Source organism: Sander vitreus, chromosome 6, assembly GCF_031162955.1.
Source record: "Sander vitreus isolate 19-12246 chromosome 6, sanVit1, whole genome shotgun sequence".
Lineage (NCBI taxonomy): Eukaryota > Metazoa > Chordata > Actinopteri > Perciformes > Percidae > Sander > Sander vitreus.
In genome coordinates, this window is record NC_135860.1 from 29,272,944 (window position 1) to 29,287,082 (window position 14,139).

Here is a 14,139-nt window from a genome sequence, read left to right on the forward strand (position 1 = left end):
CGGCCAAAATGAGGGACATCCGGCGGAATTTCTGGCGGCACCTGAACAATCCCGGCAATGAAACGTCGTCGATATATAGACTACGTTTTCTCTTACTGCTGTTGAAGTTTGACCATGTCAAACTTTTAGCAATTGCCACAACATACACACTTCATGATTCTGGCGAGGTATCAGCATACAGCTGTATTGTCACATTTCAGCTTTAAGGAGCTGGTTGGGAAGAGATAGAGATTAAAGTACGTAGGCAGGGCGAATTTGAATGGAGGGAGAAAGGTAGTTGAAGGGTGATAAAAGAGGGAAGAGGAACGTCAGAGTAAAACTGTGAAAAAGAGGACTGAAGAGAGAGAATGTTTGACTTTTTTCTGGATGACGAAGAAAGGGAGATCAAAGGAAGAAAGGCAGAGAGGGAAAGGGCTAGTCTGTGAAAGAGAGATGATGAGCTTTTCTCTGTGACCCCAGGAGGTAATTATTCCTGACACTGTTCCACGGGCACATCTCAGCGTGGTTAATGAGTGCGTGAGAGGAGCTGTGATCAATGTCTGCCACATACGCACCACATATCCAGCAGGGACTACAACTATTTCCTCTGTCTTTATCCCTTTCCCAGAATATTAATACCTCTGATCTGCAGTCAGACTATGAGAGCAATGAGAGTGAACCAGAACAGTAAAGTTGCGGGTCGGACAGATAAACAATAACCTAAAGGTCCAAACGCTCTGTAAAGCTGAGGGGAGCTGCAGAATCAGCTGATCATACTCTGTAGGTTAGTTTGTAGAGTGATAAGCCAAGCAGCAACATTTCCCTTTTATTTGGAGGAGTCAGCGTTCCCATCTTTGAATCCCTTTGAGAACAAGGGTTCCTTACAAGCCACGGATGCCTAAGTCCTAATGCCAAAATAAAAGAGGTTTGGCAGCTCTGTAAAAATGTAACATTATTAACAGTCATTATTCACACAAGGTTATCAGGAAAAGTAATATAAGGTCATGTGGTCAAGTGTTTTACCATCTCTTGCAAGCAAGTATACAGTATATAAAGATATATAAAGAGGTCTCAGTATGTCTTTCAATGCATTCCCTATCCCTCACTCAGACACTCTCACACATACTGACAGATCGTGCTTCACTCACACGTGTGTCTCTCTCAGGGGACGGTGAGTCAGCAGCACTTGCTGATGAGATAGCGAGAGAAGAGCTATTACAAGACACAACGCTATCACACTTCAAATCATGCAAACACAACCTGCCTCAGATGAAATATACTTCAACTCCTGCTTTCATTATTAAGATAAGATTAGATAAGATAATAAACATTATCGTCCACTTTGTTTTAAGGTTACGTGTGCAGCAGAATGTACCATGGATCTAGCCAGGTTAAAAGAAACTCTGGCAATTAGGCTCAACATACCTCGCTATGCCACCAATCTCACTTCGTAGTACAGCCCTCAGGTTCAGCTGCAGTTCAGCTGAATCTGTGCTCGCTTTGACAATCCAATCAGGTCCAGTTTAGCACGCAGCTGGGTTTCAAACTGTAAACCTGTAAGTTCCAGTTTAGCTGTATCCGTTCTGAACTGCAGCTAAGCAGTCGGATGTTAAGTAAAGGCCCTGTCATTTCCAAACATACCAATCTGTCAAATGTATGACAGCAACAGGAAAATGTACATTTAAAAATTCATATTTCTGAAGGTAAAGAATTAATAGACATGACAAATTCAGATGCAAGCTCATGCTGGAGCATTTTAAGCTGACCATGTGCAGAAGGTATTAGGCTCTTGGATTCGCTGTGTTTGAAAAGGACTGAATAGATGTTGCTGTTTGGAGGCTTTTAGCAGTGAGATGGAGTCAGGGGGAAATGGGTGGTTTGGTTTAGTCAGAAAACAAACAGCATCAACGTGCATGGCTTGTGTTTCTGTAGCTTGTCCATTTCAAAGAGACAAAATGCTCTAATCTTTTAATGTCATAGCACACATCATAACCCAGAGGAAGCATTACCTTTAATGTACCTCAAAGGTCAAAATGGTGGCAGGGAGCACAAGCCATTAGTGACATCACCCGCTGTGTGAGAACAGAGGAGGGAAGCAGCGCTGAAATGCTGAATAAGATTACCTTTGCGGTAATGAGCAGCTGGATTGGAACATATAGTGAGTGGAAATATAGTCGGGCTCCATTATGTCCAGAAACCAAACCTGTCTAACTGGCCAAATGTACACTTCTCTGTACATTTGGAATAGCTGTAATCCAATAAGGAGGCAGAGAAGAGAGCCGGATCGATACGGAAAGATTGACGGTCAAACAGTCACAAGGTGCTCACCTTTACTCTGCATTTTGGAGTCTCTCTTTGTGGGCATATACACACATCATATGTCACAGTTTGGTTGTTAGTTAGGTTGTGTGTGTGTGTGTGTGTGTGTGTGTGTGTGTGTGTGTGTGTGTGTGTGTGTGTGTGTGTGTGTGTGTGTGTGTTGTGTGTGTGTTGTGTATGTGTGTACCTTGGCGCTGCTCTCAGAGTGGCGTCGGGAACACAGCTGGAGCTGAGTCATCCATAGCTCTTGCTCCTGGGCGTCCAGTGCTAACAGGAACAGAACACGGAGACACGGTGTCAGTGTGAGTGTTTCCTGACGTCTGTCTCTGAGCCAGGGCATAAAACTCACATCCAAGGCTATGGCAGTTATTAGCAGTGCATTTATTTCAAATTGTTAACAAATTTCATTAAAAACACAGAAAACAGCAATGAATTGATCCTACTAACAAGTATTGTGTGTGTACCCAATATCCCGGCTTCTTGAATAAAGCACTTTCTATAATTTCCGGTAGAGTGCAACATTCCTGGAGCCATCTCTGGGCTTTTGTCAGTGCTGCTTCTGGACCCTAACGGACTAATGGACTGAGCAGATTCCTTGCCAAGTCACTTTGCCCCTTGTACTCTTTTTTATTTTTAACTCTGTCCAGTAACATTTAACTTAGAAAATGAGATATTTCTCTGCCTCCACAACAACTCCGACACTAACAACTGCTTGTGTAAAGGCCAAACCTGCCTCTCTGATGGAACATATGGTCACGATGTGTTTGAGAGGAAATTAAAGATCTTTAACAAAGTTACATGTGCGGGGGGGGGGGGATAAGGAATAAGTTGGAGGAAGGGATGGGGGTAGTGTAAGGGACAAGGGTAGAGGGATAGCATTAATCTAAATCTTTTTTGCAACCTGTATTGTATATGGAGTTGAGGGTTAAAGTAATGATTTTGCAATAAAAAATCAATGATACGGTTGGGTTTTATCTTTGTTTTGCAGCTGATGAGTAAGAGATGAAAGCTTTGTGAGGCTACACAGAGAAGGAGTGCTAAAAATATCTCATCTAAATTTAACACAGCTCCGTCAAAAAGCCATCAGTGGGACAAAGAAAGTGAGGGAGACAGATGGACAGGCGAGAGGGAAAGGAAATCACAGCTGTCACATATGGAGATTAGCAATTCACACAACTGTGACCCCTGGGCTCAGCCAATCACTTCAGACACACGCACACGCGCACACACCTCAATCAATGCTGTATTTGGTCTGTTCTGCATTTTACTTACCCTTCTCAACAGCCTGATTATTGCATAGAACTCTGTATTTTAGGTCAAACACATGATAGCCACCAACGTTTTTTTGTGCAAAGAATGAATGTGTTTCTATTTCATTGAAGGCATTCGCCTTATTTTGAAGTTAAAGACTCCCTGAAACCAATCAGTGATATTAGCAGTGTTCAGATATGATATGTAAGCTGAGAATGACTCTCCTTTTTGACCCTGATGTAGAGCTGGGCGATATGAAATAAATCAGATATCACAATATTCTTGAAAAATACCACGATATCGATATTACAGTGATATTGTAGTGTTGACTACTGGTGCTTTCACTAAATATTTATACAATGAGATTTTAGATAAATGATCATCAGTAATGTGGATATAATGACAGTCGGGTAAGTTCAGAAAATCACACCACTTTACTGTAATGCAGCCTTTAAAACTAGGAAAACACCACACTTGTGTCTTATCGTGATATTACGATATCCAAAATGTAAGACGATATCTAGTCCCATATATCGATATATATTTATACAATGAGATTCGATATAATATCGATATATATATATATATATATATGTCCCATATATCGATATAATATCGATATAATATCGATACATTGCCCAGCCCTACTCCTGATGGCAAAAAGCTTCTTTCAAAGTTACAAGACACATGCTAGAGGAGAACTCACATATCACATTTAACTGAAGATGGAACTTTAACCACTTAACTGGAACCAAAATATGACCTTACTTCCTTTCATTTATTTAGATATTTTCAAATAAGGTACCTGATTAACTTAAGGTCTCCCTTTCCAAACGTGATTTATATTCTTAAAGGGTCAGCCTGGTATTATTCTATATTTGTTTTTGTTAAAAAATATCCCATCAAAAAACACCAAAATCAACAATGTGTACGTACATTACATTATTTCTGACTTCCCTACTTCCTTATGGAGTTGGTGCACAGCTCCATTGGTGCCTACTGAAGATGGTAACAATCAAAAACACCTCACAAATATATAGTTTCAATTTTAAAAGAGGCTCTTCCCCTAGTGCTTCCCATTCATCTCTATGTGAGCAGCCGTGCAATGCATTCTGGTAGCGTTGCAGGGACTATGGAGAAGCAGGGCGCCGAGTTGCCCCGCTCCTCATTTGCATAAAGTTGAATCCAGGCTACTTTATACAAATAAGGAGACTCAAAAACTCACAAAACTCTTTTAAACTGACCGTGGACGATCTAAAATGAAGACAGATTCAGCAACTACATGGGCTATTTCTCGCATAAAATGTTTTGAGAAACCCATTTCGGTGAACTGTTTTTGTACAGTGAGAGAAAGTTTTCCGAACAAGCCACCATGTTGGTCTGTTTTGAAATCAGACAGCCCCAGGTGAAGCGTTCGCCCAGTCAGGTGCAGCCATCGGGGTTGTAGGAGGATGGAGCCTGTTTTCTATGCTTGTAACCCCCAATTTCCACTGGATGTGTAATGGTTGCGGATCCGCTCCGGAATGGCGGCGGAGTCATTAGGTTTCCATTGAAGTCAATTTGTGTATTTCCACTGACTGCAGAACGGCTGCGTTCCGACTCCGGCACAGCTCTGGCGATCCCCTGCCCTCCAGAGCAGATACGCAGAGCCTCTATTTTTGCCGGAGAGCTCCGCAGCAATTCAGCACAGGGCAGATAGTGAGGGACAGGAAGTAACAGAAACAAAATAAAAATCTTTTTCAAAATAAAATACACCGTGCTCACGGCGGATCATATTTCCCTGCACTACACCTTGAAAACACAGCACAGAGTTGTTTCCCCTCTACTCCTCTGGATGGAAACTAACTGTTGTTGGTTTTGTGGTTCTATTCTACGTGAATTCACGAAATCTCGTGGTTCCTTGTGACTTCAGCTGTCAGTCATGGCCCCAGCCGTGCCGCAACAAATCCGGACCTGGTGGGTATTGACGGACGGCGGAGCACGGAGCGTTCTGCATTCAGTGGAAATCCGGGGTCAGTGGTCATTGAAGAGAAACTGCTAGGAGATACCACTAATGTGCAATGCTGGGAAGTGGGGCGATCCCTTTGGTGAAATAAACGCCTTTATGGACAAGTACCATTACAGATAGGGTTGGGAGCAGGGCGAGGAACTCAGAGTAGAACAGCTGCTCCTTCACGTTAAAAGTGGTTCAGCATCTGATGGCGGTCCCCACCTCATCCTTGCAGAGGAAAACAAGTTCAGGCAAGTCCAATTTAGAGGAGTCCCTGGTGCACACCCAGAACAAGCTGGAGGGATTAGGCTACAGAATATATCCCATCTGGTTGATGAATGCCTAAGTAGCTGAAGAAAAGAATGTCTGGGCTGTATGCTAGTCTAGCTGCCGCTTTGAACCAGACATGTTAAGCCGCTAAACTGGGTGGGTGGATGGAACTGATGAAATTTGGTGATGGATGCAGATGCAGAGAAAGGTCTGGAGCTTTTCTCAGATGCTTTCTCTGAAATATGGACACCGTAAGTGGTTTGTATACAGGGCAGTGAGGTAATTTGTACAGTGTGAAGGTCCCCCTGGTTCACCAGTTTCTGGAGTATAATGGAGTTTGAAGAGGTGCACTCCAGACAGGAAAAGTTTCAGAACAAATGCAAAAAACAACACAGATTATGTTTGTACAAAACTAAATCAAAAGGTGTTTCTACTTCCAAAACTGTGGGGGATTGATATCCGTTCAAATAGTCCATGTCAGTCTCGGAGGTGTCAATGATGAGAAGAGGAAGGTCTGTGAAGATACTCACCTCTCGTCAACCTTCTAAAGGTATTATGTATAACCTTTCACCACTAAAATGTCTAAAAACCACCCATCAATGACGTCATATCCCCTTTGTGCAAGCATTGTAGTTGTCTGCCAGAAGCTGTCATAAATTGACATTTTATACAGTTTTAAACCACATTTTTTACAGATAAACTTTTTAGATCATGGTGATTTTTAACGCTCTATTTTATCCGGATGAAGGGTTTTAGTCATCGGATAAAAACCTCCTGAATGATGAACACTGAAGGAATCCTTATCGGGAGAAGCTGACTGCAATGACGGCATTGCTCCATCTTTTGTTATTGTTTTGACTGAGAGACATCTAGAGGCAGAAAATTGCAATACATTGAGCAAAATCAGACGGCCCTGATCTTATGAGTATGTCAGTAGGTATACAGTGAACTGTATTGTATTGTACTTTTATTCCTTTAATTTTTATGCATGTACTGTACCGCCCTGTAAGAATTCATCTCCCTGTCCACTGTGTGCAAAGATTTGCTGACAACAACATTCACACTCAATTCCTCTCTGTGCTGTTGACACATAAGACAAATGACAAGCATACAGGACACTGTAGCACTGTGTCCAATATCACTCCAGTGCACCCGTAAAGTACAGTGCTGACCTGAAGGCTCCCTCATGCTAACAAAGAGTTTTTGAGAGCATTGTGTGCTGCTGTCTTACACTTTGCTTTCCCTTCCATTAGAGAGAAAGCTGAAAGTTGAACGTCAAAGAGTTATGTGTTGTTGTGTTGTGAGGTATGGTGAATGGGTCTGAAAAGGATATAACCAACAATAGGCGTTGTTTTGGACCAAACCATTCTGGGGACTCCCTGACAGGAACTGCCAACTGGTTAGGTCCTCTGAGAACTACACACCTTCAAGGCACCTTTTGCATTCACCATTCACACCGACAATAGAAACGCTAAAGTGACGTAAGCAGGCTGCCTCGCTCCCTGCCGCTGGCAGACTACAGTTAGCTAGCTGTCCTCCCGGCTAAGTAGTCTCCTGCAGCGGGGAGGGAGGTAGAAGGACCAGCTGCCGGTGTCCAAAAACGCCTATAGTTGAAAGGAGGAATTCTTTTTTTTTAATTCTTTGAAAGCCTACTCCACTACCACGGCCCCTGAAAGGAGCGTCATCTGACGGTGCCTGTACCCGGCTCACAGTCACCTATTGGCAGCTAAATAACTGCTGCTGGTAGCCGGTGTCCCGGAGCTCTGTAGCAGCTAAATACAACCAGCAACTGCTGCTCGGATTTTATCGTTCTATGGCATTGTGTTCACGTTACAGCGCATTCCTTAGTTTAAAAAAACTTCTATTTTAGGTATGTAATATATGGTCTATTGGTGAAGTAGCATTGATGACTTTGAGGGGGTGTACATTTAGTCCCCACCGGGGATACAAATAATTCAGCAGAGGCAGGGATATGTAGACCAGAAAGCGGGATACCTTATGAGTATGTCAGTATGTCCCCCACACCCTGGCCTACTTCATGCAAACTCCAATATCCATGATTTAAAGTATTTGATGAATAGCAACTCCGGCTATACAAGAAAATCCTAAATTGACATTAAGCTTCTCACAGTGTACATAGCTGTAAAGTATCTGCCCTCTGGATGTCACCAAGCAAGAGTTTTTCTAAAAGTTGCCATGTGACAGTGACATACAGTACCCATGACAAAAACGTATTCACTATATGTCTCTCATTGCACAAGACATAAAGACACATTGTCTTACCTCTGAGTTTGTAGGAATCCCCAGTAGTGGATTGAATAGTAAACATGTAGGGAAAGTCGGCGCTGGAGACCACCATTGCTCCGAGGAGAGGCAGAGACCCTCTGGGAGGTCGCTGGCTTTTACTGAGTTCATTCAGATAATATTGAAGCTGACCAACCTCTGGGTCCAGTACAAAATATCTGCAGGAGGGAGAAGTGACAGAGACATAAGGAAGAAATATGAGGTGGAGAGAGGTTAGGACAGAGAAAGATTACAGAGAGGAGGGTTGCCATCTCAGCCAGTAAGTCTACAAGAGTGTGACTAATATTAATGGGGCTAATTAGGCTACATACAGCTTTAGTTTTAGGTTGTTCATAACAGTTTGCCTTTGACTTAACAAGCACACTATAGCTAAAACATACCAGTGGTGAATGGGAGACTGCAAACAAAGCGGTTGCATATATAACTTTTATTGGCTTTGTACTCTGTTTTATTGGCTCAGTCTACTCTAAGGGTGCACTTAGAACTCGGGTAAATTGTATCTGGCTATCTGACTCTTAGCTTTGCTGCCCTCTTTGTGTGTGTTAGTGTGTTGGAGCATGAGCGCAGACATGTCCTCGGGCAAAAACAGACAGACAGACAGAAAGACTGCATGTGCAGCCATAAACTACACTATGACCCTTTTCCCATAAAGTAACGATGACCCTATGACCCTGGGTAGCATCACTGATAAAGTCACATCGCAAATGTATCATCAAGACAACGGGAAAAGAAGGGGGGATTAGGCAGGTATAAGGCAAGTTGAAGAAAGGTCAGAAAATATGTAATAATATGTGCTGACATCAGGTAAATAGTCCGGGGTCCTGGAGTATTTACTGGTAGCGGTAGTGTTACTTCCCTACTGCTACCACTGCAGTCAGGAAGAAACTAGTCTCGCTTTGCCAGACCTTCCTCCACAGCGCTGCGGAGAAAGGTCTTGCTAGTCCACACAACATTCCTGGATGGGAGAAAAACGTGCTCTGGTTTATTGGCATTTCTCTAAACCAATCACAATAGTCTTGGGCGGCGCTAAGCACTGGACGGAACCACGGTGCCGCTGCAAAATAGCCTCGGGAAGGAACTTGTTTTGATGGAACGTGTACGTTCAAAAGTAGTTCTAGTCATACAACAGAAAACTCAGATTGGACAGATAGTCTAGCTAGCTGTCTGGATTTACCCTGCAGAGATCTGAGGAGCAGTTAACCATAGTCCTCAGAAATCCACTGGAGTAACGTTAAAACAAAGAAAAAGGAAGGTTACGGACACCTGGCCGAAAATGAGGGACGTCCGGCCGAAATGAGGAACATTTTCTGGAATTTCCGGCGGCAACTGAACAATCTCACAAATGAAAGGTCATCGATATTGACTAGGAAGTAACTGTTCTTGTGGTGTGACGTTTGGTCCTGCTGGAACGCAGCCTCCTGTCATAGGGGATGGGTTCAAAAAGCTCCAGGGTGCCAGAGATGTACAGGTCAGATTGCAGCCAATCACCTGCTCAGTAGAGCAGATGTAAAAGTCTACACAGACCACTACTCTCCTGCCTTAGGAGAGCAGTGACAAGCAAGACAGGCACTTTAACCACTAAGCCCCAGCACCACTGGTAAAGGGGAAGGGGTTGCATAAGCCCTGTCATAATATATCAGACATTCCCATCTGGGGTTGAGTAGTTTTGATTTGGAACTGCAGCATGACAAGAATAGTACTTTATGTTAACTGTATTTAGTGCATTACTAATATGGGCATTATACATAATGATCAGTAATGTCCCTATTCACTCATATCCCATGATTGGATTGGAGCAAAATGTCACAGACATTCCTTTCCACAGACAGTGTATCCTCCAGGGGCACCATGGGATTACCATCTGTGGGCCCTAATAACTTTGGTTAGTGGGTGTGAGAGATATAACCCCACCCAGCAGTGATGGCACAGTGTCGTGGAGCACACCTGTACATCACTACAGCAGGTGGACAGTGAAACCACTGGAGGGCAGCTAAAACAATGTGACACACACTATCACAAAACATGATGGTATCATATCATACAATTCTTTTAAAATGGAGAAACAGCATTGTAAACAATGGCTGTGTGTTGCTTTGCGTTAAAGGTGCTTTTGTGTTTGCATGATCTGTTTTGTTGTTTGATTAAAAAAACTAAGAAAAAACTAAAAAAGACTAAACTCAGACATATTCACAACTCCGCTCAAGGTTCTGTCTTGTTCTCTGACTAGAGAAAGCTTTCTACACATAAAAACTAAACTAAACAATTCTCCTATTACTATTAAATTATTAAATTCGGAAGCAAGTGAGGGAGTGAGACATGAGCAAACAACTAACATCCTCTGCAGCGTGGTGGCTTCAAACATCATCAGAGTGCATCCATTCAGAGTCATTGTTGTCCTCCGGTTATAATATTTTATCTCTACCCTTTCTCTCACACACACACACACACACACACACACACACACAATCCCAGCCACTGTTGATGAAGTATTGCTCTGTCAGCATTATCCACTCGTGATGAGAGTGAGGACAAATCTTATTTCATCTATCACTGGAGCTCATATGCAGCTATGAGGGCAGAGTGGTTTTAGAGAAGGGGTGCTACAAAAAAGCAAAAGGTTTAACAGAAGACAAGGAAACCCAGCAATGAGAAGAAAGGGACCACGATGAATAATTTAAATTGGTTTTCTCACAGCAATCTGTTTCTTCTCCACTGCTGTGTGGCAGGCAGTGGGACATCAAGCAGATCCATATCCAACTGCTTCACTTTTCCAAACGTAAACCATCAGCGACACAAGCAAAGTGAATCAATAACCTTCTTCTGTATTAGCTGGGTCTCCTGTCACCAGACGCAGCAGAGAACATGGCAGAGCGTGATAACATGTTACATGTAACATCGCTGACACATGGAGAATGTCACTCGTACTGTAAAAGTCATTGTCGTGCACTGCAGAATGTCACGTAGAAGCATTTTCTGATCGGACCCCCTGTGTCGTCTGTCCAAAACATTATAACAAATCACTGACAGATCAATGTGTTTTCATGATGTGACAACACTATGTTTAAGGTTTGCTAAGGGTTTAGAGAACGATCATTGTGTAACATCACTGGACACAGAACAGGTAGGAACCCACAAGCACAACCCTGAGACACACAGTTAAAAGTCGAAATCCAAATGGTTTATTCATGAAACAGGCAGGGGTCAAACGCCACAAGGCAAACTTCCCCAGGGAGGAATCAAAGTCAGATAAATGAGGTCATCAGGAGTAAGATCAGCTCACAGGTTATAATGCTGGAATGCCTAGTGAGCGCAAAAAAACAATCTGGCATAGAGCAGGTGAAGGTGGCGGGTATTTAAAGTGTCAGGGTAATCAGAGAGGAGCAGGTCAGGTGGGAGAACTGGTGGGAAAGGGCTTAAGGATCAGGAAAGACTGATGACACATGGACTCTTTAGTGGAGCGGACACTTATGCTTCATGTACACCACGATTCATTTGCTAAGTCTGTTTTAATTGCACTTTCTCGCGTTTTGTTTTTATCACTACCTCAACTGTCTCTTTTCAAAGTTATGGCTCCACTCTGTCTTTTACAACACCAGCCAGCAAAAAGCAGAGATGCAATCCTGGAACATGCACCCAGAGATTCTGTTCATGGACATCACAAACAGAATAGGTGAGGTAAGAGTTAAAACATATAGAGACAAATATGCATGCAAGACATACAGTTACATAGAAATGCAAATAGACAAGGACAGAACATATAGTGATGGAGACCGAAAAGAGAGAGGATATTAAGATAAAGTTAAATGACAGAGAACCACAGATAAACACAGAAACAGACACTATACACATATAACTATGGTATTAATTGACAATGATAAAAGCTAAAGAAAAAGAGCAGATTAATATGGAGAGCATATTGAGAAACAGACACAGACGGGAATAATAGTAGAGAGAAAATAGACTGATTTGAACAGAGAGCCTTAATCAGTAGAGATCGGAGGACTCTGAAGTAAAAAGGGAGGTAAAATGATAAATGTAGCTAGGTGGCAGCTAGCTACATTTAAAACTGACAGTAAAGTCAGGAGCATCAGCCTACGTTCCTATTCTCTGCGGCTGATATGGTCTTTTCTGCAGAATATTTTTGAGAAGGGCCAGAGTACTTCCATTTTACAATCAGAAGCCGTTCCTACAGTGGGTCAGAAGCAGCCAACACCTGCGGACAAGCCTTAGACAAGAAAGCCCACCAAGAAAGTTGTTGCTAGTGCTAGGCCACGGGCAGCATGAACATAGCAAATGTCATAGCCTACTACCAACCATTATGTATCATAGTAAGGGATGTAGGCCACAGCTGCTTTGGTGTGGGCAGTGAGTCCCATTTCCTTTCTTATTAAAGAATAGAAGTACAAAGAGTTGATGCTATGAAGATGATACTGTATGAAATCTGGTATTACTGTAAAAAACGTGGTACCATATAACAATATAAACTGTGTGACTTTACATAACAAGCTATATAACTCTTACAGTTTATGAGAAAGTGGGTTTTTGTATAGTGCAAGATGTCTCTCTCTGTTTATATATATATGTGTGTATATTTATATCTATATGTGTGTGTGTGTGTGTGTGTGTGTGTGTGTGTGTGTGTGTGTGTGTGTGTGTGTGTGTGTGTGTGTGTGTGTGTGTGTGAGCTTGAGGTCTAACAAACATATTGAATGCATTTCCTTCCTCATCATTACTATTATTTAGGCTATCTTTATACTTTTTGTTTTTGTATGTCTTATGGTTTCCATGTTTTTGTGAGGACCCCCTTAAAAACAAGATGGTGCATCTCAAAGAGTTTATCCTAAAAATATATATTTTCTTTTGTTTTTCTATTCGGACAGGTTTTTGCTATTTTGCAAGTGTATGTAGTATGTTTCGTGTGTCATCGTTGTCCTGTGTCTGTCTTTGTATATTGTACATTATCTGTTTTTGTCATATCTGTGAAGTCATTATTTAATGTTTTGTTGATTTACAATTAAAACTAACTATTTTATAAAGCATATAAAGCTGCTGTGCAGGTCTTACAGTCAAACTAAAAAAGACTTCCAAAGACTACATTATTAATCAAGATGGTGTGTTTTGGCAGCCTTACTGAAGGCAAGAACTCTCCAGTTAATATTCTCTGTCAACCACCTTTTCACAACAAATAAACAGAAACTAAATCCCCTCTGACAGACCGAGAACAACAATAAAGCAACAATCAAACAAGTGTGATGATACAGACATCTTACTGTCTGTCTGTCTCAGACTCAGCTCTGACACGATGCAAAATGAACGCACGGATCAGGCTATATTAAGAATGGATCATATCATATTCAAACACAGGCATACACAACCTGCTGAGACACACACACACACACACACACACACACACACACACAGTCAAACTCTAGTTTCTCATGTGTTTTTGAGTCAAAAGTCATACAGCGCTGTGGGAGTGAGTGAGAGAGAGAGAGAGAGAGAGAGAGAGAGAGAGAGTGTGTGTGTGTGTGTGTGTGTGGGTGTGTGTGTGTTTGTGTGCAAAAGGTGATCATGGAGCTTGTTACATTTTTGGATGCTTTCCCTGGATCCGAGAGAGAGAGAGAGAGAGAGAGAGAGAGAGAGTGGAGACGCAGAGAGGAGTGCAGGGCTTTCCTGCTCCTGGATGACTCACTCAGTGTTTGTGGGACTCCCACCCCCACATCTCGTCTCACTGAGCCTCACCACAGCTCCAAGCTCCATCACTTAGGGGACGCACAGACAGCTGACCTGATGGTAGCCTACATCCACCGGCTCCACATATGCTGTGGGAAGTTTCCCCGAGTTGGTTATGATGATGACTTTGGTCAGATATCTAGGCTTGTAGGCTACATAAATAAATATTGTCAAAAACTGACATTGTAGTTAAATTATGCAGTATGTGTTGTTTTATATGATTTCTGTAACACACAGAGAGATTGATTGAGGGGTTGGGATTAATTCAATATATTTTTAAATTAATTAGGCTA

General features: G+C 42.3%; 1 protein-coding gene across 1 annotated transcript in view; it reads right to left on the minus strand.

Moving 5' to 3' along the window:
- Window positions 1-14,139, minus strand: part of osbpl10b (oxysterol binding protein-like 10b) — a 52,610-nt gene that overhangs the window by 37,964 nt on the left and 507 nt on the right. The window contains exons 2-3 of the mRNA XM_078251963.1: window positions 8,093-8,271; window positions 2,486-2,565 (exon numbers count right to left, since the gene is read on the minus strand). Coding sequence (XP_078108089.1) covers window positions 2,486-2,565; window positions 8,093-8,271 — 259 coding nt within the window. The remainder of the gene's footprint in view (window positions 1-2,485; window positions 2,566-8,092; window positions 8,272-14,139) is intronic.